This window comes from Octodon degus, unplaced genomic scaffold (genome assembly GCF_000260255.1).
Source record: "Octodon degus isolate 3935 unplaced genomic scaffold, OctDeg1.0 scaffold00011, whole genome shotgun sequence".
Taxonomy (NCBI): domain Eukaryota; kingdom Metazoa; phylum Chordata; class Mammalia; order Rodentia; family Octodontidae; genus Octodon; species Octodon degus.
In genome coordinates, this window is record NW_004524587.1 from 14,708,879 (window position 1) to 14,732,739 (window position 23,861).

The 23,861-nt window shown below is 41.0% G+C and overlaps 2 protein-coding genes across 3 annotated transcripts in view; one reads left to right on the top strand and one right to left on the bottom strand.

Annotated features, from left to right (window-relative positions):
- Ctcf (CCCTC-binding factor) overlaps window positions 1-23,861 on the bottom strand; it is a 68,767-nt gene that overhangs the window by 21,033 nt on the left and 23,873 nt on the right. The window contains exons 3-6 of one of the 2 annotated variants that reach the window (XM_023709218.1): window positions 9,418-9,458; window positions 7,528-8,317; window positions 7,043-7,213; window positions 4,292-4,425 (exon numbers count right to left, since the gene is read on the bottom strand). In XM_023709218.1, the coding sequence (XP_023564986.1) occupies window positions 4,292-4,425; window positions 7,043-7,213; window positions 7,528-8,308 (1,086 nt within the window). In that variant the 5' untranslated portion in view covers window positions 8,309-8,317; window positions 9,418-9,458. The remainder of the gene's footprint in view (window positions 1-4,291; window positions 4,426-7,042; window positions 7,214-7,527; window positions 8,318-9,417; window positions 9,459-23,861) is intronic. The other variant, XM_004625862.3, reaches the window with a different exon arrangement.
- On the top strand, window positions 17,752-18,299 carry LOC101565434 (ragulator complex protein LAMTOR4). Its single transcript, XM_004625861.2, has one exon. It carries the CDS (start codon window positions 17,762-17,764, stop codon window positions 18,059-18,061), a length of 300 nt encoding a protein of 99 aa, XP_004625918.1. The 5' UTR covers window positions 17,752-17,761; the 3' UTR covers window positions 18,062-18,299.

The following is a 23,861-nucleotide window of genomic DNA, read 5'->3' on the forward strand; positions in this document are numbered from 1 at the left end:
GGCATGTGGTGCTGGGGGATCAAACCGTGGTCCCTGTGCTTTGCCAAGCTTGTTCCAAGTAGGTGCTTTAGACCACTGAGCCATCTCTCCAGCCCCTCTTAGGAAAAATTTATAAAGCTTTTTTCCTACAGAAATCATAGATTAGCCAGGTAAAATGGCACTTGCCTAAAATCCCAGCACTCAGGAGGCTGAGGCAGGAGGATCACTGGGAGTGGTAGGCCAGCCTGAACTACATAGGCAAACTGTCTTAAAACAATCGCAACCACAAATCAATGCTGGATGCGGTAGCACACACCTCTAATCCCAGGATTTGGGAGGTCCAGGCAGGAGGATTATCATGAATTCAAGTCATCCTGAACTACATGAGACTCTTTCAAAATATAAACAGAATAGACAAACAAACCAACCAACAAACCAACAAAAACACCACAGAAAACATAAAGATGAAACAGACAAAAAGAAATTATAGGCCACTATGGTAGTACATGCCTGTTATGCCAGCACTTGGGAGGATGAGGCAGGATGACTGCCGAGTTCAAAGCCAGCCTGAACTATACAGCAAGATCTTGCCTCAAAACCCCAATCCAAATATATACCTTGTCATTCAGCTTATTTCACTGCTATTAGAATCAGAACCACTTCATGCCTTCCTTTTTTTTTTTAAATATTTATTCATTTATTGCGTGTGTGGGTGTGGCCAGCTCAGCCCACCAGGGGGGCGGGGCTGGCTGGCATGTGGTGCTGGGGGATTGAACCGCGGTCCCTGTGTTTTTGCTTAGCTTAGCTTGTACTAAGTAGGTGCTTTAGACCACTGAGCCACCTCACCAGCCCTCATGCCTTCCTATTACTGCTTTCACAGTTTGTGAATCCCTAACTGAAAATCCAAAATATGGGATACTGCAAAAATCTAAACGTATTTTTGGTGCTGGGAATCAAGCAAAGGACCGTCAGCACACTAGGCAAGCACTGAACTTATATCCCCAGGACCTTGGGCAACTTAGGAGACCTTGTCTCAAAATAAAAAACAAAAAGGGCTTGGGGGCTGTAACTTAAGTGCAAAGGGCTCAGATGCAATCCCCAACTCCACAAAAAAGATTGGCACACTAAAAGATACATTGAATTACCTCCAGGCTATTACATTAACTGTTTATCAAACATAAATGAATTTTATGTTTAGAATAGGCTCCCACTGCAAAGAGTTGTAAAAAAAAAAATAATAATAATTCAAAATGGGGGAAATAAAAGGAATTAGAAACATCTCTGGTCACAAACATTTTGGGTAAAGAATATACTTAAACAGTATATTAGGGCTGGTGAGATGACTCAGTGGTCTAAAGCACCTATTTAGAACAAGCTTAGCAAAGCACAGGGACACCACATGCCTGCCAGCCCCGTGCCCTGGCGGGCTGAGCTGGCCACACACACACAGACACACACACACAAAAATAAATAAATAAAATAAATAAATTTTAAAAAACCCAGTATATTAGCTATTAATTTCTTTGGGCTAGAGATAAATATAGCTCAGTGCCAGTGTTTGCCTAACATGTGCAAAGTCCTAAATTCAATTCCAATATAACAAAAATAAAATTTAAAAGCACAGGTACAGTGGCACAGGCCTCTAATTCCAATGGGTTGGGAGGCTGAGGCACAAGGAACACAGGTTTGAGCCCAGCCTGGGCAATCTGGTGAGACAGACACATAGATACAGACACACAGCGGGGAGTGGTGGTACTGGGATACAGTTTATTGAAAAGGGCCTGGGTTCAATCCCTAGTAGTATAACAAATACACTAATTCTGTATACTTCTCTTCTATCTGGCCCTTCCACTGGAACTCTTCAGCTGAGTGTTTTTTTTTAACTCATAATCTTAGGTTTTCTGTATATATGTGGATGTGTCCACAAGAAATGACTCCCCCCCACTTATAATTCATTTATTTTCTTCAATGAGGTACCATTTCCAGTGCAACACTGAAAAGCTAACATTAAGAATGGGTATCTATCAATTCCTGATTCCGCCACACACAAAAAGAAGAATGGGTATCTTATCTATGTCTATAATAATGAATAATTTATAGAAATTGTTACACTGTTTTTCTTCATCTCTTGGCTTAATATATAGCAATATATATTTTTTAGTTTTTATTAGTACATGTTTGAAGTACCCAAAACATTCATCATGAGAAGCTGGCACATGTACCTATCTTAATTCTTTGAGACACAGTTTCACTATGCAGTTCAGGTTGACCTTGAACTTACTTTGTAGTTCAGACTGGTCTCAAACTCGCAGCAATCCTCCTGCCTCAGCATCCTGGATCCTAGGATTACAGGCGTGCACCATCATGCCTGGCTTCCCCATATCTTAATTCTTCTACATTGTTTTCCCTATCCCTCAACCTTCAATAACTTTCTAATGATTAAACCATACTTAAATTTTAGGTACTAATCATTTGTTTTACGAGTTTATTTTTTTCCCCATAATTTTATTGAGAAGCAAATAGCAATGAGACAGTTTCAAACCAAATTGGTAGGACAGTTTCAATAATTAACACATTGCATACATTTTTCCTAGTGGTTAATTGCTGTACAAGATGTAGACATGGTATCCTATTGACAAACACCATTAGAACAAATCCCTCTATTCATTAAGAGAATGTAACTATGTATCTATCCTAACCAATTTGAATACATAGATACAAAATGGACATTCATCTGTATCCCCTTTTTTTGTTAAGTTCCATCACTTAAATATTATGGGTGTGTAAACTCAGCAAAATGTTCTAAAAGAGTTCAGTAGTCCATAATAGTATTGGGGCTTCCACTTCACTGGCAATGTCAGAAATTGTTGACCTGAGTCCCCCACAGCTCAACATAACAGCATGGCTTTACTTCTTGTATTTCATTTTTATACTTTTCTGCTGGATGGTTAAGACCAAGGTAAAGCAGGACCTATGCAACAAGAGTTGTAGCTTTTGGGTCTGATAAGGTCAGTCAAATCCCCTCAGGATTTATCCTAAGATCCTGTACCTCAGATTGTAGAACCTTTGTCAGTGTCAGCCACGTGGATGAGTCATGGCCATTGCTTGGCCAATGTGCTCTCCGTGAAAGCCTGAGAGAATGTTTTCTCTCCACGTGACTCTCCTTAGGCACACTCTACATCATCGATCACTTTCCTCTTTGGCCCCATAATCTCCTTGATCAGAAAATTTGGGACACTACCGAGTTACATGACATTACAGTACAAGTTCTCATAGGTCCTGAGTCTTTAAGTGACCTTGGAAGGCTAGGGCCAAAATGTTGGCTTTCATTGCGGCCCTCCTTTTTCTCTAATTTTGGTCTGCAAACTTAGGTTGTTAACCATCCAGAAGACAAGCTTATTGTTATTACCATACAACCTAGGCTGTTAAGCTTAACCTCACTATCTGTCTGAATATCAAACATCTTAGGCATAACATGGAACAGGTATTTTTCATCAAGTATTGATATGCTGCACTTTAAGTCCCTATAGAATATGATGAAAAAACATTTAAAAATTAGAATATATTTTTAAAAATAGGCATAAAGAATTATATACTTATGTTTATACATAAGTCCAAAAATCTAACCATATACAACCTTGAAGCAGGACAGTCCCACAATATTCCTTTTCCTATCTCTTGCCTTTATGAGTTTATTTGGTTAGTTAATAATTTTACTTAAAATTTTTGCTTCACTGTGAAAATAACACATATTTTACTTTCTGGTAGTATTCTTATCCAGTCTTAGCAAGGAACCCTCAAAATAATAAAAATGATAAACCACCTTCTTTTTTGAATTTGCTGGGGAACTGAACCCAGATTCTCATAAATGTTAGGTAAGCATTCTAACACAGCTTACATTCGCATTTCTAAGCATTTCTGTCTCTCTTTTTTGTGGTACTGGGGATCAAACTCAGGACCTTGTGCTTGCCAGGCTGGCAGTTATGTGCTGAGATGTATTCCCAGCACCCTAAACATTTCATTCTTTTTTTGGGGGGTGTGGGGCAGAACTGGGACTTGAATTCAGGCCCTTGCCAGGGAAGCTCTACTGAGCCATCTCCCTGGCCCAATATTTCACTCTTAAAAATTTACTTATTTATTTTGTTTTTCTGAGACAGGGACCCACTATGTTACTTCAACCTCCCTAGCAGGTGGAATTACAGGTTTAGGCTACTGTATCTGGCATTCCTACCTCAAGTCATTCTGAGTTGTTATATCATACTGGAGTCATGATCTACCTACAGTAAATACCAACGAAGAGCTGACTACTTACTTCCACGCTGGCATAGTCACACATGGAACACTTGAATGGCTTCTCGTGGGTGTGTTTGTAACGACGATGCCGCACCAATTCTCCACTCGTCACAAAGGCCATGTCACAGTCTGGACACTTGTGAGGACGAGTACCTAGAGAAGGAGGGGACAATCACAAAAAGCATGATCAAGAGCACAGTTGAAGATACAATATGTTGCACAGAAATGTTGCATGAAACTGAATTATACTCATCCTTTCAACTCTGCACTAGCCTAAGAACAGCTATACAAGTTGTAGATTGGCTCTGCTAATTTTACAGTAGCCCTAGAATGCAAAAACACCTGCCAAATCTGTTTTTTACTCATCAAATCTGTTGCATAAAATCTATATCCTTATTTTGTGAATAACGTCACTATGGTTTAAAAATTAAAAGAAATCCCATTCAGTTTTAACCTTTGCTAAAATATACATAACATGCTTGACACCTTTATGTTTCATCAAGTACAGGTCAAAGAATTGATACTTAATTCTAGATTTATATACCAAATCTTTCTGTACTAACACTATTTGGCTGTCCATATTCTGAAAGTTTTCTTTTGTGACCATCTCTAATTGCAGGCAGCAAAAACTGGTGACAGTAAGGTAACCCCAAACACTAAAGTCAAAAGGCAACTGCTTCTGAGATGGAATTAGGAAGAGACATGATATAATGAATGGAACCAGCCATATGCAGAAATTTCAAGAAGCATTCACTTGCTCATTCAACTCACTTCTTCAATACCACTGAGAATGCAGGAATAAAGGATAGAGTTCTTTAACTGAAGCATATAGTCTGCTGGTAGAGGAAAATAAGTATCAAGAGAAAAACAGAAATATCATTTCTATTAGGACAGGTAAGCTAAAATATAATGGTTAGTTTTCACTTAGTGATATCCAGGGGGAAAAAGAGGCTTGCCTCTTGTAAAAATAAGCATGGCAATTGCAAAGTAAGTGGGCATTGCTGTGCAACAGGAACTTTCTTCAGGCTGTACATGATCCCCTTTGTCTGTGTTCAAGGTTCCTGCTCCCCCAAGTCATCTTTCATTAGCTACATCTTGACTTAGGTGAAGGTGAGGATGCCCCCTTGAATGCAACAAAATTGCATTTAGAAAATGAAAAGGTCAATTTCTCACCATAAACTGCTATTTTGGTGTATGCATATGACTGTTGAAAGCTTGGTAAATATGACATAATAATCCTGCTAAATCAGCTGTAAGAAACCAGGTTGAACTTTCTTTTTTTTTATTATAGTACCGAGGACCTAACTCAAGACCTTACATGTGCAGGGCAAGTGCCCTACCACTAGGATACATTTCCCAGCGCTTTGATAATTCTAATTTGGAGACATAGTCTTCCTAAACTGCCCAGACTAAGGATGAACTTGCTATCTACCTCAGCCTCCCAAAGAGGTAGGATTACAGGTATGAGCCACCCAAGCTGGGCAGAATGAATTTATTTTCAAAGCTAGGATTAGGCCAGGATAGACTACACAAGGCACACTTATCTTGGTGTTTTGTCATAACAAAAACTGCTACTTAACTTTAATCACATGACTCATATCTTTAAGTACCAAATAAAATGTATTATCAAGAGTTTGAGAAGAAACTAGGGGGATACTAAAAATGACTAAAGTCACATTAGCAAAGAATACCAATGTACAGCATACTACTTCTAGGCCAACAGACATTTGATCATATTGATCTAACAAATGGTTCATCACAAGCAAGAGTTATACAAAATGAAGAGTAAGAATAAAGGAAAAGCTATTCTACATGTGGTAAAAATACAGAGAAGAGCTGTTCTGAATTAAAAAAAAAAAAAAAAAAAAAAAAAAAAGACGCACCAAGAGGACTTTTAGCCAAGTACCTAATGCTAAAAATACAAGGTATCCAGAAGAGGGCCTAAAGAGAGATTCAGTGTGCAATCCCTCCAACCGGAACCTGGCCACAGACATCATGAAGCTAATAAAATATCTAAACATTAAAGTATATATGGCAATTGAACGAATACATGTTTGACTTGCCAGAATGATGCCTTAAACTTTCCATTCTCAGCCAGGTGTGGTGGTGCACGCCTGTAATCCCAGGACTCTGGGAGACTGAGGCAGGAGGATCACAAGTTCGAGCCAGCCTGGGTAACTTAGCAAGATCCTGTCTCAAAATAAAAAAATTTTAAAAAGAGATGGGGCTGTAGCTCAGTGCAAAGGCTCTGGGTTCAATCTCTAATACCACAGTGGAAAACAAAACAACAAAAATACCTTTCCACCCTCAGATATTATTTTCTTGAGGTTAAACAAGAAATACCATGGTTTTTACGAAGGCATAAGTTTACCTTTTATAAGGTAAAGTTTGCTAGATTTTTGAGACAGGCTCTCATTATATAGCCCAGGCTGGCCTTGAACTCACTATATAGCCCAGACTGGCCTCAAACTTCTAATTATCTTTCTGCCTCAGCCTCCCCAAGCTGGGATTACAGGTGTATACTACCACACCCAGCTATTATTGTTGTTACAATCTCAGCACAACATAATTCTAAAATCATTAGGTATTACTTTGGGTAACTATCTTAGATAGCTTTATACCATTCACTCCCACCTAAGCTTTGTTGACATTTGCCTGAAACTAAATCTATCTGCTTAAAATCAAGATTACAAAAAGGGCATTAAAAGAAGGAACAAAACTCAGATTTTAGCATTTGCCATGTTGTGGTCCCCATATTATTATCCAGCACCTGTGTGTGTATTAAGGTGATTCCTCAGGAGGGTGACTGTTCTGAATGCCCTGCCACAGAGATGGCACTTGTGTGGTCGCTCATCAGTGTGGCTTTTCATGTGACGATCCAAGTTTGAACGCCACGGATACGTGTAACTGCAAAGCTCACACTGGAATGTCTTCTTTACACCTATATGCAAAATAAAACTTGCTGTAGGTTTTCAAAGTGTTAAGATTAATCTCAACCATTAGTACCTAAAAATACATTTTAGTACCTTTTATTATTGAACCCAATCTAAGTCATACTAAGTTAAAATTATTTCATGTCACTGACTCACTCCTATTTAGGACTTAGATCAAAAAGTACTAAATCCAGAAAACCGGTAATCACAAAATAATCTTTTAAAAATACATTTAACATAATATAAAATATCTTGCATACAGACTGTTGTGTGCTTTCTTTCAAATGGTTTTATGGAACTATTATGAAAAAATTCATTTTACCTTTCTTTTTAATTTTTGTTGGCTTTGGTGGCTTCATATTACCAACTACTTTTTCTGCATTAACCTCTGATAGCAGACCTTCCTGCTGTTCTTCCTCAAAGTCATAGACAGACACATCAACATCTTTGCCCTCCTCTGTGTAACGCAGTTTACTCTTTTTGGTTTTCTTTGTTTTTTTGGCTGGTGGCTGATAGTCTGGGTCTTTTTGCCAGCTAGGATCTTCCTGAGGTGGAAGTTCCCCTTGCTCCAGTGTCTCCACCTCTCCATTGGCCCCCACTTTCACCACCTGAAACCCTTCAGGCAAAGGTAACGTGTGGCATATCATGGGTTCACTTTCTGCAAGGCCCTCTTTAGACACTTCATTTTCATAAGCCCCCTGAAGTTCTTCTACTGAAGTGGTAGCAACAGGTACAGTTACAGGAACAGGTACTTGAACAAGCTGAAGCTCTCCTATGTTTATAGGCTGTTCTTCCATATTTACAACCTGCAAAGTTATGATCTGTGTATCGTCCACAGCAGCCTCTGCTTCTGGAGCCACTGAGCCCTCCATTACTTCAGTCTTCATCTGAAGAAGAGTAGGATCCAACTGTTCCATCATTACCATCTGTACACTGCTGTTGACATCCTGGACCACCTCAGCCCCATCTGTCTGGTTCTGGGGTAGGTGGCAAGCATCTTCTTCCTGACCTCCTTCCCGGCGTCGCTGGTAAGTCTTTCTCTCCTTTTCTTTAATGAAAGTTTCAGACTCTTCCACAATGGCTTCAACAGCCTCACCTTCCATTTCCCCTTCCTTTATTAAGGGAGAACACAGATTATTATTTAAGATAAAGTTTGTCTAAATAAAAATATATATATATTTTATTTTATTTAGAAATATATACATTTTAAAACAAAAAATAATCTTGGCCAATTATTTACTCATCAATTTGTTTAACAGACAGGTGTCCCATGACAGAAGAAAATACCACTTACCCAATCTTGCCAATTAAAACAAAAAGATCTGAAACTAACCACGTCCCTCAATGGATGATAGTGAACCTTTCAGAGATAACTCACCCATGCTCTACACAAAACTACCAATTATCAGGAAATTTTTGACAGAGGGCGTTAAATTATAAAAATGCAGGCAATTAGTGGAATCCAGTCTAAGGGATACTATGGGTTATGTTTGAGTTTCTTCTGCAAATCCCCCCCTACAAAAAAACCAGAAGGATTTGAGGGACAACCATATATCCAAATCTCAATCTGTAGTGACTCTGCCTCTCAGAACATCTGATAAGATCTGCAGACACTTTCAGTTTTTACGGCCAGGGTATAATATCTCTACTGGAATCCTGTGGAGATGCAACTTAATGTTCCTTTACAAAGCACGGGTCAGTCTTCCATGACAATTATGCCAAAAAATGTTAAACTGCAGATGTTGAGAAACTGAAAAAAAGAATAATAATTAAGAGCAACCAACACCTATGCATGAAATTTCCTATCCAATCTTCAACCAACATAGGGTAAAAAAAAAAAAAAAAAGGAATGAGAAGGTGGCATACACCTGTAATATCAGTATTCTAGAAGGCCCTGGGTATAACCTCAACTATAAAAAAAAAAAGAAACTCTGACTTGGATATTTGATATTGAAGAATTAACAGGGCTGGGGAGATGGCTCAGTGGAATAAGCGCTTCCCTGGCAAGCACAAGGGTCTGAGTTCAATCCCCGGTTCCGCGAAAAAAAAAAAAAAAAAAAGAATTAACGAAGTTATTTTTGGTGCTAGGGACTGAACCAAGGGTCACACTGAGCTACATACATGTGCCTCGCCCCTGCCTTGTTATTTTTAAGCTAAAGCAAATGGATTTTACTCTATAACCACCAATGTACTACCAATGGTTTACTCTTACCTGTCTTCAAAAGTTCCTTGCTCTTCATAGCAGAAATGTTACTGCAAAAGGGGGCAGGGAGGGGCTGGAGAGATGGCTCAGTGGTCTAAAGCACCTACTTAGAACAAGCTTGGCAAAGCACAGGGACCACGGTTCGATCCCCCAGCACCACATGCCAGCCAGCCCTGCCCCCCGGTGGGCTGGGCTGAGCTGGCCACACACAAAAATAAATAAATAAATAAATTTAAAAAAAGGGGGGGGGCAGGGAATCAAGGAACTTTTGTAAAGTGTTCTATAATTTACTTATAAATAAAAAATTAGCTAACATTCTAAGGTCTCACATACTTCATTTTGAAGGACTTTTAAGCATAATCCTAACTATAATTACTTGTATATAACCAGTATTGCTCAGATGGATTACTTTGGAAGTAGAAATGGTGAACCTTTGGCACACGTGCCCTAGTGAGTTCCTTGTATCACTGAAAGCTCTAAAAGGTTCAACATCCCTGCTTTATATCCACATTGTTTAATCAACAAATACAAACTGGGTGTGGAAGCACATGCCTATAATCCTAGTATTTTAGGAGACTGAAGCAGGAGGATCTTATTTTTAAGCCCAATCTGGCCACTTTAGCTATCTAGGAGACACTGTTTTGTTTTGTTTTTTTAAGGAGGAGGTTAGGCTGTAGTTCAGTGTGAAGGCCCTGGGTTCACTCTCCAATATCACCCCAAAATAAATAAATAAATCCCACCTAAAATTAAAAAAATTAAAGTTTAAATTAAACATTTCATATTTAAAATTTCACATTACAAGTATAAAAGTTAAATTAATTTTAATTTATGAACCCAACATGCCCAAAATATCATTTCAAAGTTTAACCAATATATGTAATCAATTATTCATGAAACATCTGATATTCTTTCTCATATGATACCATAGATTTATAGCATAGCTCACTTTTAACTTGTCCATTAAAATTCTCAAGTGCAACACATGCTTCAGGGCTTCTGTACTGGAGAGCACAACTTTATTCCTTTATTATTCCAGAGTACAGCTAGAAAGACCAGCAGCATTGAGATACACTTGAATCTTACTAAAAACTAAGAACTCGGGCCAGCAAGATAGCTCAGTGGACTCAGCACTTGCTTAGGCAAGCACAGGGACCAGGGTTTGATCCCAGGCACCACATGTCTGCGCTGGCGCTGGCCCTGGCCCTGGCCCTGCCCCTGGGCAGGCTGAGCCACGGGTGAAGTGGGGGAATGAAAATCAGGTGTGGTGGCACATGCCTGTAATCCCAGTACTGGGGAGGCTGAAAACAGGAGGATCGCTAGGAGTCTGAGCTGTAATGAGACCCTGTACCAAATACATTAAAAAAAAAAAAAAAAAAGAATTCAGCCAAGTGTGATGGTGTACACCTCTAATCGCAGCACTCAGGAGGCTGAGGCAGGAGGATGGCCACAAGGTCAAGATCAGCCTAAACTACAGGGCTGATGAGTTCAAGGCTAGCTTGAACTACATAGCAAAACCTTGTCTCAGAAGTTCCTCTCCCCAGGGGCCTGCCCAATAGCTCAGTTGTTTAAGTGCCTGCAAAGCCCTCAAGCTGAAGCTTCTGTGGTTCGAACCCAAATAGTCACGGCAAACCAGAAATGCCCTAAAGGCATCTTTGGGCCTCCAAAAAAAAAAGTTCCTCTCCCCATCCTTCCTCCCCAAAAAACAAAACCCAGAACTTTAGGTACCCACAAAATCAGAAATTGCAATTGAACATTACAGCATTATTTTTACCTACTTTTTTTTTTTTTTTTTTTTTTTTTTTTTTTTAAGTTGAAAAAAAAAAAAAAAAGATACAAAGAAAAGATCTTTTTGTATTTTTAGGGAAGGCTCTACAGGGTGTTTATGGTCTCATTACTAGATTGGACTCTCAGTGATTCTCCTGTTTACAGCTTCCCAAGTGCTGGGATTACAGGCACCACCACACTCAGTCTCAACTGCTGTCTCAGTGAGCTTTGGGGGGCAGGGCTGGCACTGTGAGCAGGGCTGGCATGGCAGGCCTGGGGATCAAACCTTCAGCTTCTGCGCCTGCTTGTAGGCACTTTAATTTGCTAAGCTATTTGCCCTTACTTTTTGTTTTTTACAAGAAAAGATTTTCAGGCTATGAAGTTCCCAAAAATTAGTACTCCAGCAAAGAAAATGACAAATATCTGGTATTAGAGGGAGCACATAAAAACCCCCACTTACCTTAGAGAAATTATCAGAAGCAATATTAAAGAACAAACACTCGCAAAAAAAAAAAAAAAAAAATTTTTTTGGTGGTACCAGGGCTTGAACTCTGGACCTTGCACTTGCCAGGCAGGTGCTTATGCTGCTGAATTATATCCCTAGTCCCTGAGCTATCCCCTTGGCCCCTGTATACGTTAATAGTGGCCAGCCAAAGAATCACTTCATAATCTCAGACTACATACTGTCAATAATAAAACCATGAACTGAGCTTGGTAATGTAATCCTAGTACTCAAGAGGCTGAGGCAGAAGGATCCCTCTGAGTTCAAGGCCAGCCTAGGTTACATAGTGAGTTCAAGGCCAGCCTCAATTACATATTGAGACTGTCTCAAAATCCCATCCCTCAATATCCCCTCCCAAATGTTAGAATGTAAATAACCAAGTATTACGGTTATGTGTCTAGTTGCTCCCCGCCACAAGCACCATGCAGTCATGGGGCAGACTTCTACAGTTTATAATTAATTCACGATCCAATGCTGGGATTATGGTGTGAGTGCTGCACCCTAGCCTGGGGCAGACAGCCTGACTAAAACATATAGAGACAGACTTGTTCTCTGTGCCCTTATTGCTGATACTTCACCCTTTTGCTCTTGCTGTTTTCCACTCCTATTAACAGCTGCCTAGGGCTGGGGAGATGGCTCAGTAGAATAAGTGCTTCCCTGGGAAGTGCAAGGGCCTGAGTTAAATCCTGGTTCGGCAAAAAAAAAAAAAAAAGCTGCCCTCTGCCAGGTGCCAGTCTGCCTTGGAGGCAGTACAGTATGGACTGAAATCTCCACCAACCATGAGTTATATAAACCTTTCATTTCTTAATTTTGGGTGTTAGGTATTTTGTTCCAGCAATGAGAGAAAAGTAAACAAGACAACAAGTCTTTTTTTTTTTTTGCGGAACTGGGGATTGAACTCAGGCCCTTGCACTTGCCAAGGAAGCGCTTACTCTACTGAGTCATCTCCCCGGCCCCAAGAGACAAGTCTTTTAAAACAATACAGAATTACTCATAAAAGGTAGAAAAAGAACTTGTATAAAGGAGTACAAATTGAAACCAACTGTGCTTCTAGAGTTACACTGTCCAGAGTATCTCTCAACATGAACATATGTCATCATGTTCACAAACATCAGCACCTGGGTTTTAAAGTAGTTGCTGTGGTCAGGCAAGGATTGAAAACCCCCAGTAGGAGCTAAGGGCAACTTCAAAGCCAGACTGACTACAGAGTAAAACCTTGTTTTAAGCAAAACAAAAAAACAACAAAAACTAAACAATAAAACAACAAAAGAATAAACAAAACAAAATCCCAAACAAGGAGGAGCTCTTTTTACTGAGACATCAAAGTAATAAGTCAGGCTGGGGAGATAGCTCAGAAATCTTAGTGTCTGCATGGCAAGCACAGGGACCTGGGCTCGATCCCTGGCAAGTGCAAGGGCCTGAGTTCAAGGGTACTGTATGCTGCCAACCCTAGAACCCCAGGCATGCCATACTGGCCACCAAAGTCAGGCTTGGGGGTGCACACCTGTAATCCCAATACTAGGGAAGCTGAAACAGGAGGATCACTATTGAGTCCAAGCTGCATAGTGAGACCTTATACCAAACAAATACACACATACATACAAATAAATCATTGGCCTCTTATAGATGCGACTTAGAAAACTCAAGTACACTCCTACGTGTGGATCTCTTAACCCAGAAGTCAGTCTGTCCTTTGAGTAACTAATTCAGTAAGGGCTGGATCAGCCCTCCTCCATTCCCTAGGGACTGTGCTCTAGTTGCCTCACCCCAGGTAACAGCTCCAGTCTGTCTCTTCTTTTCCTCAAGCAGACTCTTGTTTTCAAATTGTTTCTCTTTGCTTAAAACATACATGCAGGCACACACTCACTCTACAACAGTCTCTGGTTCCTCTCACTTGAATCAGCTCTACTTTCCAGGTTTTATCAAATCTTTTTTGTGGGCTGATACCACTAAAAAAGGTTTACGTTTAACTTTGGGGAACAGTTTTTTTTTTTTTTGAGATTATTAGTTTATTTCAAGAAATCTGAAAAATGGAGCAACTTACTATTCAAAATTCTTGTACCTAGATACTGATAACAGTTTAATGCTTTCTCAGTTTTGCCCCATGGATATAATTTTTCATATGGAAGAGATCCTGCAATACATATGAAATTTGTATACGCTGTATGTCCACCATGCTTTGCTCTTTTTAAAAAATGGTCTTGGGGAATGAATCCTGGGCCTTTTCTGTACAGGACAAACATTCTACATTGAGCTTCATCCCCAGGTCTTTATTTTGGTGTTTGATATAGGGTCTTAATTAAGCTGCCAGGGTAGATATAAATTTGCAAACTTCCTGCTTTAACCTCCTATGTAGCCAGGATTTACAGGCAGACATGTACTACCATACCCATGAATCCATTCTTACTGAAAAGGACTCTCCTCTCCCAACTCTGTTCAAACCTCTTAGAACTGTCCTCAATTTCACTTAACCTTACCTGCCATCTCTTTACTTCCTCTATGCTCAATTACACATTTACTATCTCCAACTCTTTACTTCTCTTCCATTCTTTGGCTCACTAGTTTGGTTTCTGCTTCCCAATACCCTACTGAATTGCTTTGATGACAGTAATATCCTTTAGCTGATAAACCCAAAGGAATCCTTTTTTCCTGTCTTTATCTTAACTGACCCCTCTGTAGAACACAGTATGCTATTCCAGGCTTTATCATAGAATTATGCCAGACAGAAAAACCACATGTATTTGGGCCATATGGACTTCTTGTAATAGGGTTTCACTATGCAGTTCAGGCTGGCCTGGAACTCAAACTCATTCTCCTGCCTCAGCCTCCTGAGTGCTGAGATTACAGGTGTATACCACCATGCCTGGCCAAACCTTTTTTTTTTCCCCCAACAAATGAACTTTTTGTCTTTTATTGGGAGATCTTTATAAAAGGGACATGTTACCAGTTTTTAGTTGGTCACATCTTGGTCAGTTTGTAACGTCTCAAAACCCTGAAATAAGTAGTTAGTCCTACCTGTATTTTCTGGTTTTTAAAACATACTTGGTTTTTTAATGCCATTTACTGTTTGTATTTTCTATACATTTCTTCAAATTCTTTGTGGAAAAAGGTTACAAATTAGCTTGAAAAACCTTCTATTAGTTCAATGAGAAGAAAGGTCTGTACTAATATTGTTTAGACAAGGGGCCGGGGAGATAGATGGCTCAGTGGAATAAGCGCTTCCCTGGCAAGCGCAAGGGCCTGAGTTCAATCCCTGGTTCAGCCACACCCACACCCACACCCACACCCACTGGACAAGATATCATGTCTGCATCTTGTCCTCTGAATATTACGAAGACAACAATATTCAATGTATTAATTGTAACTATCCTACTAACCTGTTTTGAAACTGTTTCACTGCTATTCCTCATTAAAACAAAACCAAAAAATAATAAAAAATAAACTTGGGGCCGGGGAGATGGCTCAGTAGAATAAGCCTTCCCTGGCAAGCGCAAGGGCCTGCGTTCAATCCCCAGTTCCGCAAATAAATAAATAAATAAATGAAAACACATGCATTTACATTAATAACTATAGAAAAATCATACAAATACAAAAAAGTATCAACTCAGAACACACCAATGGAAAAGCCCAAACTAAAACTCTAGAACTTAGTAAAAATTATAAAATCTTTCCAAAAGATATAGAGACCTCACTAAATGGGGATAGTACTAGCTACATCCATGCTTAGAAGTACCAACCATTATAAATATGCTAATCTTTCCAAATTCATGTAACTTTTTTTTGAGACAGGGTCTTGCTATATAATATAGTTCAGGCTGGCCTTGAACTCCTGGCAATCCTGCCTAAGGAATGCTGAGACTATAGGTGTGCACCACCATGTCTGGCTTTTTAATACTTTTATGCATTTGGTACAAGATCTCACTACACAGTTCTGACTGAGAGTGAGCCTGTTTTCAGCCTCCCCAGCCCTGGGATTACAGGCGTGTGCCGGGGGGTGGGACTGGCCCAGCATGTGATTCCAGGATTGAACTCCAGTCCCTGTGCTTGCCTAAGTGGGTACTAAGTCCGCTGAGCTATCTTGCCAGCCCTGGCTTCATATATTTTAAAGTTTGCAAAATAAACACTAAGGATAGCAATAAAATTTCTTTCTTTCTTTTTTTTTTTGACGGAACTGGGGATTGAACTCAGACCCTTGCATTTGCCAAGGAAGTCCTTATTCCACTGAGCCATCTCCCCGGCCCTTAAAATTTCTATGAAATAATGATGACCTATTTTCAAATATTAACATACAATTAAGCCAGAATAGGGGGCCTGCCCCTTAGCTCAGTTCTTTAAGTGGCTGCTTCAATAAAACAGTCAGGCTCAGGTTGCTGTGGTTCGATCCCCACAACTCAAGCCAGCCAATCATGCACTGAAGGCATTCGGAGCAAAAAAACAAAAGAAAAAAAACAAAAACAAAAAACCCCCAGAATAATCAATATGCTATGGTTCCATCATTATCACAGGCAAGCAATTTAAACAATATAGAATCTGGAAAAAATGCTAGCATATAAAAAGCTGTCGGGCCGGGGAGATGGCTCAGTGGAATAAGTGCTTCCCTGGCAAGCGCAAGGGCCTGAGTTCAATACCCGGTTCCGCAAAAATAAAATAAAATAAAAAGCTGTCACTTGAAATTAGTGGAGAAGAGTATTCCCCCCCCCATAATTTTATTGACAGACAAATAGCAACGAGTCAGTTTCAAATCAAATTGGGAGGACAGTTTCAATAATTAACACACTGCATACTTTTTATTTATTTGTGTGTGTGGCCAGCTCAGCCCACCAGGGGGCGGGGCTGGCTGGCATGTGGTGCTGGAGGATTGAACCGTAGTCCCTGTGCTTTGCTAAGCTTGTTCTAAGTAAGTGCTTTAGACCACTGAGCCATCTCACCAAGATCTCACTCATCATCAGCCCCAAGAAGAGTATTATCTCATAAAAGATGCTTAGAAAAACTACTTAAAAATACTGAATTATCTTTACTCCATTTGGATCATTGATACTCTGTTGTAGCATAACATAAAAAGGCATTAACAAACAACTAAAAAAAAATCTGTAATCCTTAAGAAACATTCGCAAAGACATATACATGAATAGATTTCTAAGAATGACAGAAGCCTTGTGTTTTAGTAAGTGTAGGAAAAACCATAAGAGATTTTAACCAACTAAGTAAAAAATTATTATATGCCAAAAACATGCTGAACAAGATTAAAAAGAAAATAAGAGCCAGTAAGATAGCTCAGTGGACTAAGTGCCTACTTAGGCAAGTGCGGGGACCAGGGTTTGATCCCTAGTACCCCATGCCCTGCTGGCCCTGCCCCCAAGTGTGCTGAGTGGCGACAGTGACAGAGTTCGGGTGTGGTGACATGCCCAGCGCTGTAATCCCAGCGCTGGGAAGGCTGAAACAGAAGGATCACTATGAGTCCAAGATGCATAGTGAGACCCTATCACAAATACATTAGAAACAAAAATAAAAAGGTTAAAAAAATCAAATGGTGATCTGCAACTTTTACTTCAAAACTTTAAGAACACCAAGACCGAGCCTAGCATAGTAATGTACACCTGTAATCCCTGTTACTCAGGAGGTTAGGAGGCAGAAGGATCACAAATTTAAGGCTGGCCTGGGTAACTTAAGACGTTGTCTCAAAATGAAAAAGATAAATTAGCTAGACATGACATTGTAATTGGGGTCTTGGGTTCAATCCGTAGGACTAAATCAAAACACCAGAATTAGCTGAGAACAGTAGATTGTGCCTACATAGTCCCAAAGTACTTCAGTGTTGTGGTTTGTGTCTAGTTATCCCCCCAAAGCCTCATGTAGTCATGGGCGGACTTCTAGAGCTTGTGATTAACTCATGATCCACTGGGATTATGCGGGTGAGTTCTGCTGGGATTATGGGTGTAAGTACTACACCCAGCCTGGGGCAGAGAGCCTGAATGCAGCATAAGGGAGGCAGACTTGCTCTCTATAGCCATTTGTTGCCGCTATTCCTATTTGCTCGTTTTTTTGTTTTTTTTTTTAATATTTATTTATTGAGATTCGAAGGCTGCGATGACTTCTGCACTGACCCAGGGGCTGGAGCGAATCCCAGACCAGCTGGGCTACCTGGTGCTGAGTGAAGGTGCAGTGCTAGCGTCGTCTGGGGATCTCGAAAATGACGAGCAGGCAGCCAGTGCCATCTCTGAGCTGGTCAGCACAGCTTGCAGCTTCCGACTGCACCATGGCATGAATGTTCCCTTCAATCGCCTGTCTGTGGTCTTTGGAGAACACACGCTGCTGGTGACTGTGTCAGGACAGAGGGTGTTTGTGGTGAAGAGGCAGAACCGAGGCCGGGAACCTATTGACGTCTGAGCCTGCCAGACGGTCAGGGTCGGAGCAGTGGACTGGGCCTCTGGGTCTCTGTGTTGAGGAGAAGTACACACCCCGACACTTTCCTCGGCTTGCTGCTGGAACCAGGGCCTTCTGGTCATCCACATTTACCTGAAGAGTAGAGACTTGGGGATTTTGTGCTATGTTAAGAACTTGAGCAAGGGGGCCCCCTTTCTTTCCTTCCTCCACCACCCTCCCCAATAAACATGAACCTAGTATGAAAAAAAATTATTTATTTATTTATTTGTGTGTGTGTGTGTGTGTGTGTGTGTGTGTGTGGCCAGCTCAGCCCACGAGGGGGCGGGGCTGGCTGGCATGTGGTGCTGGGGGATTGAACCGCGGTCCCTTGTACTTTGCCAAGCTTGTTCTAAGTAGGTGCTTTAGACCACTGAGCCATCTCACCAGCCCCAACTATTAGCCTTTAACTTCGGCATCCTCTGTAGTAATGGACACAAGAGTGCTAGGTAAACAGTAAGACATGTGATTACCAGTGTTACTGTTATATGAAACATATACTTAGTCTTGCAAGGACAAGCACAGGGAAAAACAAAACTTTATATGCTAAGTAAAGTCTTAGCTATATGAATTTATTTTTAAATTGTTATTTATTTATTCATGGGAGGGTTGCAATAGGACCATGCTATATATATAATTCAGACTGGCCTTGAACTCACCATGTAGCCCAGGCTCTCAAACTTGCAGTGATACTCCCATTTCAGCCTTCCAAATGATGGGATTATAGGCACGTACCACCATGCCATGATATTATTACTTTGATGGATTGAGGATTGAACCCAAGGCCCAAAGCATCCTAAGCAGTTGCTCTATGCTAGTTCTGCATTATTTCTTTAATCCTTTTATATATTTGTGTTTTGGAGACAGTATATGTATATAGCTCACACTGGCCTTGAATATGTATGTTGCCCAGGTTGACCTTGAACTTGTAATCCTCTTGCCTCTGCCTACTGAATGTCAAGAATATAGAAATATTCAGGGCTGGGGAGATAGCTCAGCAGTCTAAGTGCCTGGCAAGCACAAGGACCCAGGTTCAATCCCAAGTACCGTATGCCATGCTGGCACAGTGCCATGCTGGCCACTGATAGGGCACGCCTGTGAACACAGAGCTTGGGAGACTGGGACAGGAGGATAACTACACGGCTGAGCTGCGTAGTGAGACCCTGTACCAAATAAATAAATAAATAAATATTAAAACAAATAAATTTAAAACAAATAAATTAAATATTCAGGACAGTTTTGTTTTCTTTCCTTGTGTAGTACTAGGGACTGAAGCTGGCATGCATACAATGGAAGCCAAGAACTCTACCACTTAGTTACATCCCCAACCCTTTTGTTTTGACATAAGGTCTTGCTAAACTGCCCAGGCTGGAAATCCTCCTGTCTCAGACTTCTAGGTAAATGGGATTACAGGCATGTGCCCCGATGTATCATACCTTTTCATTTTTTTTTTTTTTTTTTTTTTTTTACTATGGATCAAACTGAGGACCCTGCGCTTGCCAGGCAGGTGCTTATTCTACTAAACTACGCATGTATCACATCTTAAAAATAGGAAAATACAAATCTTGGCCAGGAATATAGCTCAGTGGCACAAGTGCCTGCCTAGCAAGTGCAAAGTCCTAAATTAAGAGTCCTGGTTTGAGAAAAAAGAAAAAAGAGAAGAAAAGCGAAGTGACAAACCTATAATTAATCCTTTTTAAATTTTTTATTTTTTGGTGGTACCAGGGATCAAACTCAGGACCTTGAACTTACCAGGCATGCACTTATTCCACTGAGCTATCTTCCCGGTCTCCCGATGATTAATCTTAACAATACAACTATAGGTTAGATTTTTAAAACTCACCGTAAAATAAATGCTAATTATGAATACATACAACCTCTCGATACATAAAAATTTAGTAACGTATCATCTATAATTATACCACCATAGAGCAAATGTGTTAGAAAATTCCCAAAGGAAAGCAAACAAAATAACCTTGGCAAAGTTTAGACATTTGGGGAGGCTGATTATAAAATATTCATGTATGCAAAACAATCTACTTCTTATATGACAGTAAGAACAACAATCTCCCGGAAGTCTATTTTATAAATGAAACCACCACAACTTTTTTTTCAATATACTACTGGCTCTTACAAGGGACAGCTGACTGCTTAAAACTCCAACGTAGCTGGGGAGATAGCTCAGTAGAATAAGCACTTGCCTGGCAAGCACAAGGGCCTGAGTTCAATCCTCAGTTCTACAAAAATCAATCAATCAGAAGCCGAAGCCATTACTCTTGGGAGGCGTTTGGAGAGTGAGACACATGGGTAAAGGAGAGGTGTCCCGCGCCTCCCTTCTACCTGGCACCAGCTTGGAGAGTCCCACGCGAGCAGGACAGTAGCTTCCTGGCGTGCTTTGTGCCACACTGACATTGCTCTCCTAGGATGGCAGCTTCCCACCTGTTTTCCACGAGTGCTGTGTCCACACAGGACCCTGCTTGTCTCCAAGAGTCAGCGTTCCCTCCCTCAAAGCACCATTCCTGTTCCCAGGACCTGTGCCTGCTTCCGTGCCATGCTCTGGTGCCTCACATGCCCGCCAGGGATTCTAATCAGGAGTCCGTGACCTTCCAGGATGTGGCTGTGGACTTTACTGAGAAGGAGTGGCCCCTCCTGGATCCCTCTCAGAGGAAGCTGTACAGAGATGTTACGCTGGAGAACTACAACAACTTGACCTCACTGGGGTATCAGGTTGGCAAACCCAGCTCATCTCTCACCTGGAGCAAGAGGAGGAGCCACGGACTGAGGAGATGGGCACTACACAAGGGGCCTGTCCAGATTGGGAAACTCCATCTAAAACTAAGTGGACAATTCTCATGGAAGATATATTTGGGAATGAAACTTCCAGTGGCGTGACGATGGATCTCACTACGCACCTCCGACTCATAGTGATCCTCCTGTCTCAGCCTTGCCAGCACTCAGATTACAGCACAATCTGTACCTCACCCTCAGATACCTGCTGGAGAAGGCAGCTAGGCAGCACTTCCAAAGGAGCAGTGTCTTGCCAAGGGAACTAACTCCAAGCAAACGAATAAATTTTGTGTCTGTAAATATAGCATACACTGCTGACTTTGAATCACTGTATCAGACACTTCACCCTGGTTTTCTGTGATCTCTCAGAAGTGCAGAAGCTGAAGCTGCTTGGAGACAGAGAATAAATGTCCTAGTTAGAGGCAAAGCTAGAATTCAGACATAGAAATCTGCCCGAGTCCAGAGTGCTCACCGGTCTTCAAGCTGACCCAAAGTGGGGTGTAGGTTTGTGCTCATGGTGCAGGAGTGTCTGCCAGTGGAGCTGAGCCACCTATAAAGACTGTTTGATCTTCTAGCTCTCTGTTGTAGGGGAGTCCGTCCCTGGGGCATTTCCTGGTCTTATCCTTACTTCCCTGCTATGCGCCACAGAGCTCACCTGTAGCCTGCAGTTCTGCTAGAACTCTGCCTAAGGCCAAGCCTGAGAAAGGGCACCTCTCACATATGGCTTCCTGGATGCCCTGAGTCAAGACTGGGAGGATACCCTGAGCCCTATCCAACATGATCAGCCCATCCTAGTCAGTTTCCCTCCCAGGAAATGGCAGGGATTTGAACACAGAGCCTTTTTGACCTTTATGCTCTGTTGTCCCTCAAGGGCAGGTGCCTTCAGAACTGGGATGCATGGGAGGGTAGTGGCAAGATCTCTCTAAAAGGGTGACAGTTTTTGTTTGAACACTAACTTTTTTTTTTAATATTTATTTTTATTTATTACATTTATTTATTGTGTGTGTGTGTGGGGCCAGCTCAGCCCACCAGGGGGCGGGTCTGGCTGGCATGTGGTGCTGGGGATCGAACCGTGGTCCCTGTGCTTTGCCAAGCTTGTTTCAAGTAGGTGCTTTAGACTACTGAGCCATCTCTCCAGCCCTGAACACTAACTTCTGAGTAGTAGTAGTCAGATGTGAGGAATGTGGGACCAGGCAAGACTGATAGCAAGTGGATTGCATTGCAGTTCTGTTTCAGAACTGGCTTATACAGATTGACAAGGCCAGAATTTTATTTCTCTTAAAAATAGATACTACAGTGGTTTCCTGGAAAAAAAAAAAAAAAAAAAAATCAATCAATCAATCAATCAATTTCAGGGAATTCAGTGTGCCATCTTTAAAAAAAAAAAACAAAAAAACTCCAATGTATTTCCAAAAGGCGGTAAAGACTGTTACACTATACTCACAAAAAAAATAGCAGCCCTTTGAATAAATGTTCTGTATTACCAAAAAATTAAAGCAAAAAAAAAAAAAAAAAAGCAGCCCTATACTCCACAAGCTTCCACAAATTAGGCTTAGTCTAACATGAAAATTATCTGACAACCTGTCATACAAAGGTATTTCCAATCATCAGACAGTAGAGAACAGAGGAGATACCATGTGGTTCTCTTTTCTGTATCTTCAAATTAAAAGAACATTGACTGAAAAACCTAGTCTGGTATTCTTACATTAAGTGTCATGGGATAAAAGGAAGAAAAAAAGAAATTAAAACTAAGTAATCCATTTCTGCTGGGAACAAAAGGAATGATTTTTTTCCTAAATGTGGACACTAAAGCAATAACTATTTAAACTTTGCAAAAGAACACTTTTTCTCTACTACTCCTGAAAACACATGTGCCATCATATCATAGCTAAAGATATATCAAAACAAAGATCATAACATTAACAACTATCAACTAGCATCAAGAAAGTTAGTTCAGGCCAGCCAAATAGCTCAGCGGATTGAAGTGCCTGTACAAGCAGGCCCAGGGGCGGGGGGTTCAATCCCCAGGGCCTGCCATGCCAACCCTGCCCCTGGGGCACGCTGATACACAATTGAGACTGGGCCTGGTGTCAAGTGCCTGTAATCCCAGTTCTTAGGGATCACTACAAGTCCGATCTACTAGTGAGACCCTGAACGTCCTGTAAACCCTTCCCTAAAATACAAAAGAAAAAAAAAAAAAGAAAGAAAGTTAGTTAGGCATGGTGGCACTCACCTGTAATCTCAGCACTCTGGGAGGCTGAGGCAGGAAGATCAATGCACGTTCAAGACCAGCCTGGGCTACAAAGTGAGCTCAAAGCCAGCCCCTGAACTGCATAGTGAGACCCTATCTCAAGAAGGTAAAACAACCACCACCACCTGGTTATTATTTAAGTTTTGAATCTAGAAAATACATGCTAACAAAATACTTGTAGTAGCAAGAATAAAACCAGCTCAGAGGGAGGTTGAAATAATTGCTACAAAGTAATAAATGCTAGCTCAGTATGTAGCCACATGCCTGTGATCCCAGCATTCTGTGAGACAGAGGCAGAAGGATCCTAAGTTTGAGCTCTGCCTGGACAACTCAGAGCTCCTATCTCAAAATAAAAAAAGGGCTGGAGATACAGCTCACCATAAAGTATAAAGATACTGGGTTTCAATCCCTTACTACCATTCCCTCCAAAACAAGCTAAAATTTATTTTTTAATCAAAAAGTTCCTCGGGGGCTAGGGAGATGGCTTAGCAGAATAAGAACTTCCTTGGCGAGGTCCTGAGTTCAATCCCTGGTTCTGGAAGAAAAAAAAAAAAGTTCCTCAGGCAGGGGAAGACAGCTCAGTGGCATAAGCACCTGCCTGGCAATAGCAGGTTCCTGAGTTCAATCCCTAGACCCCCCCCCCAAAAAAAACCAGTGCCTCAATGCTGGGTATTGAGATGAACATCTCTTGGGTGGGGGAGGCTAATGCCTCTTTCAAGTAAATGGGAA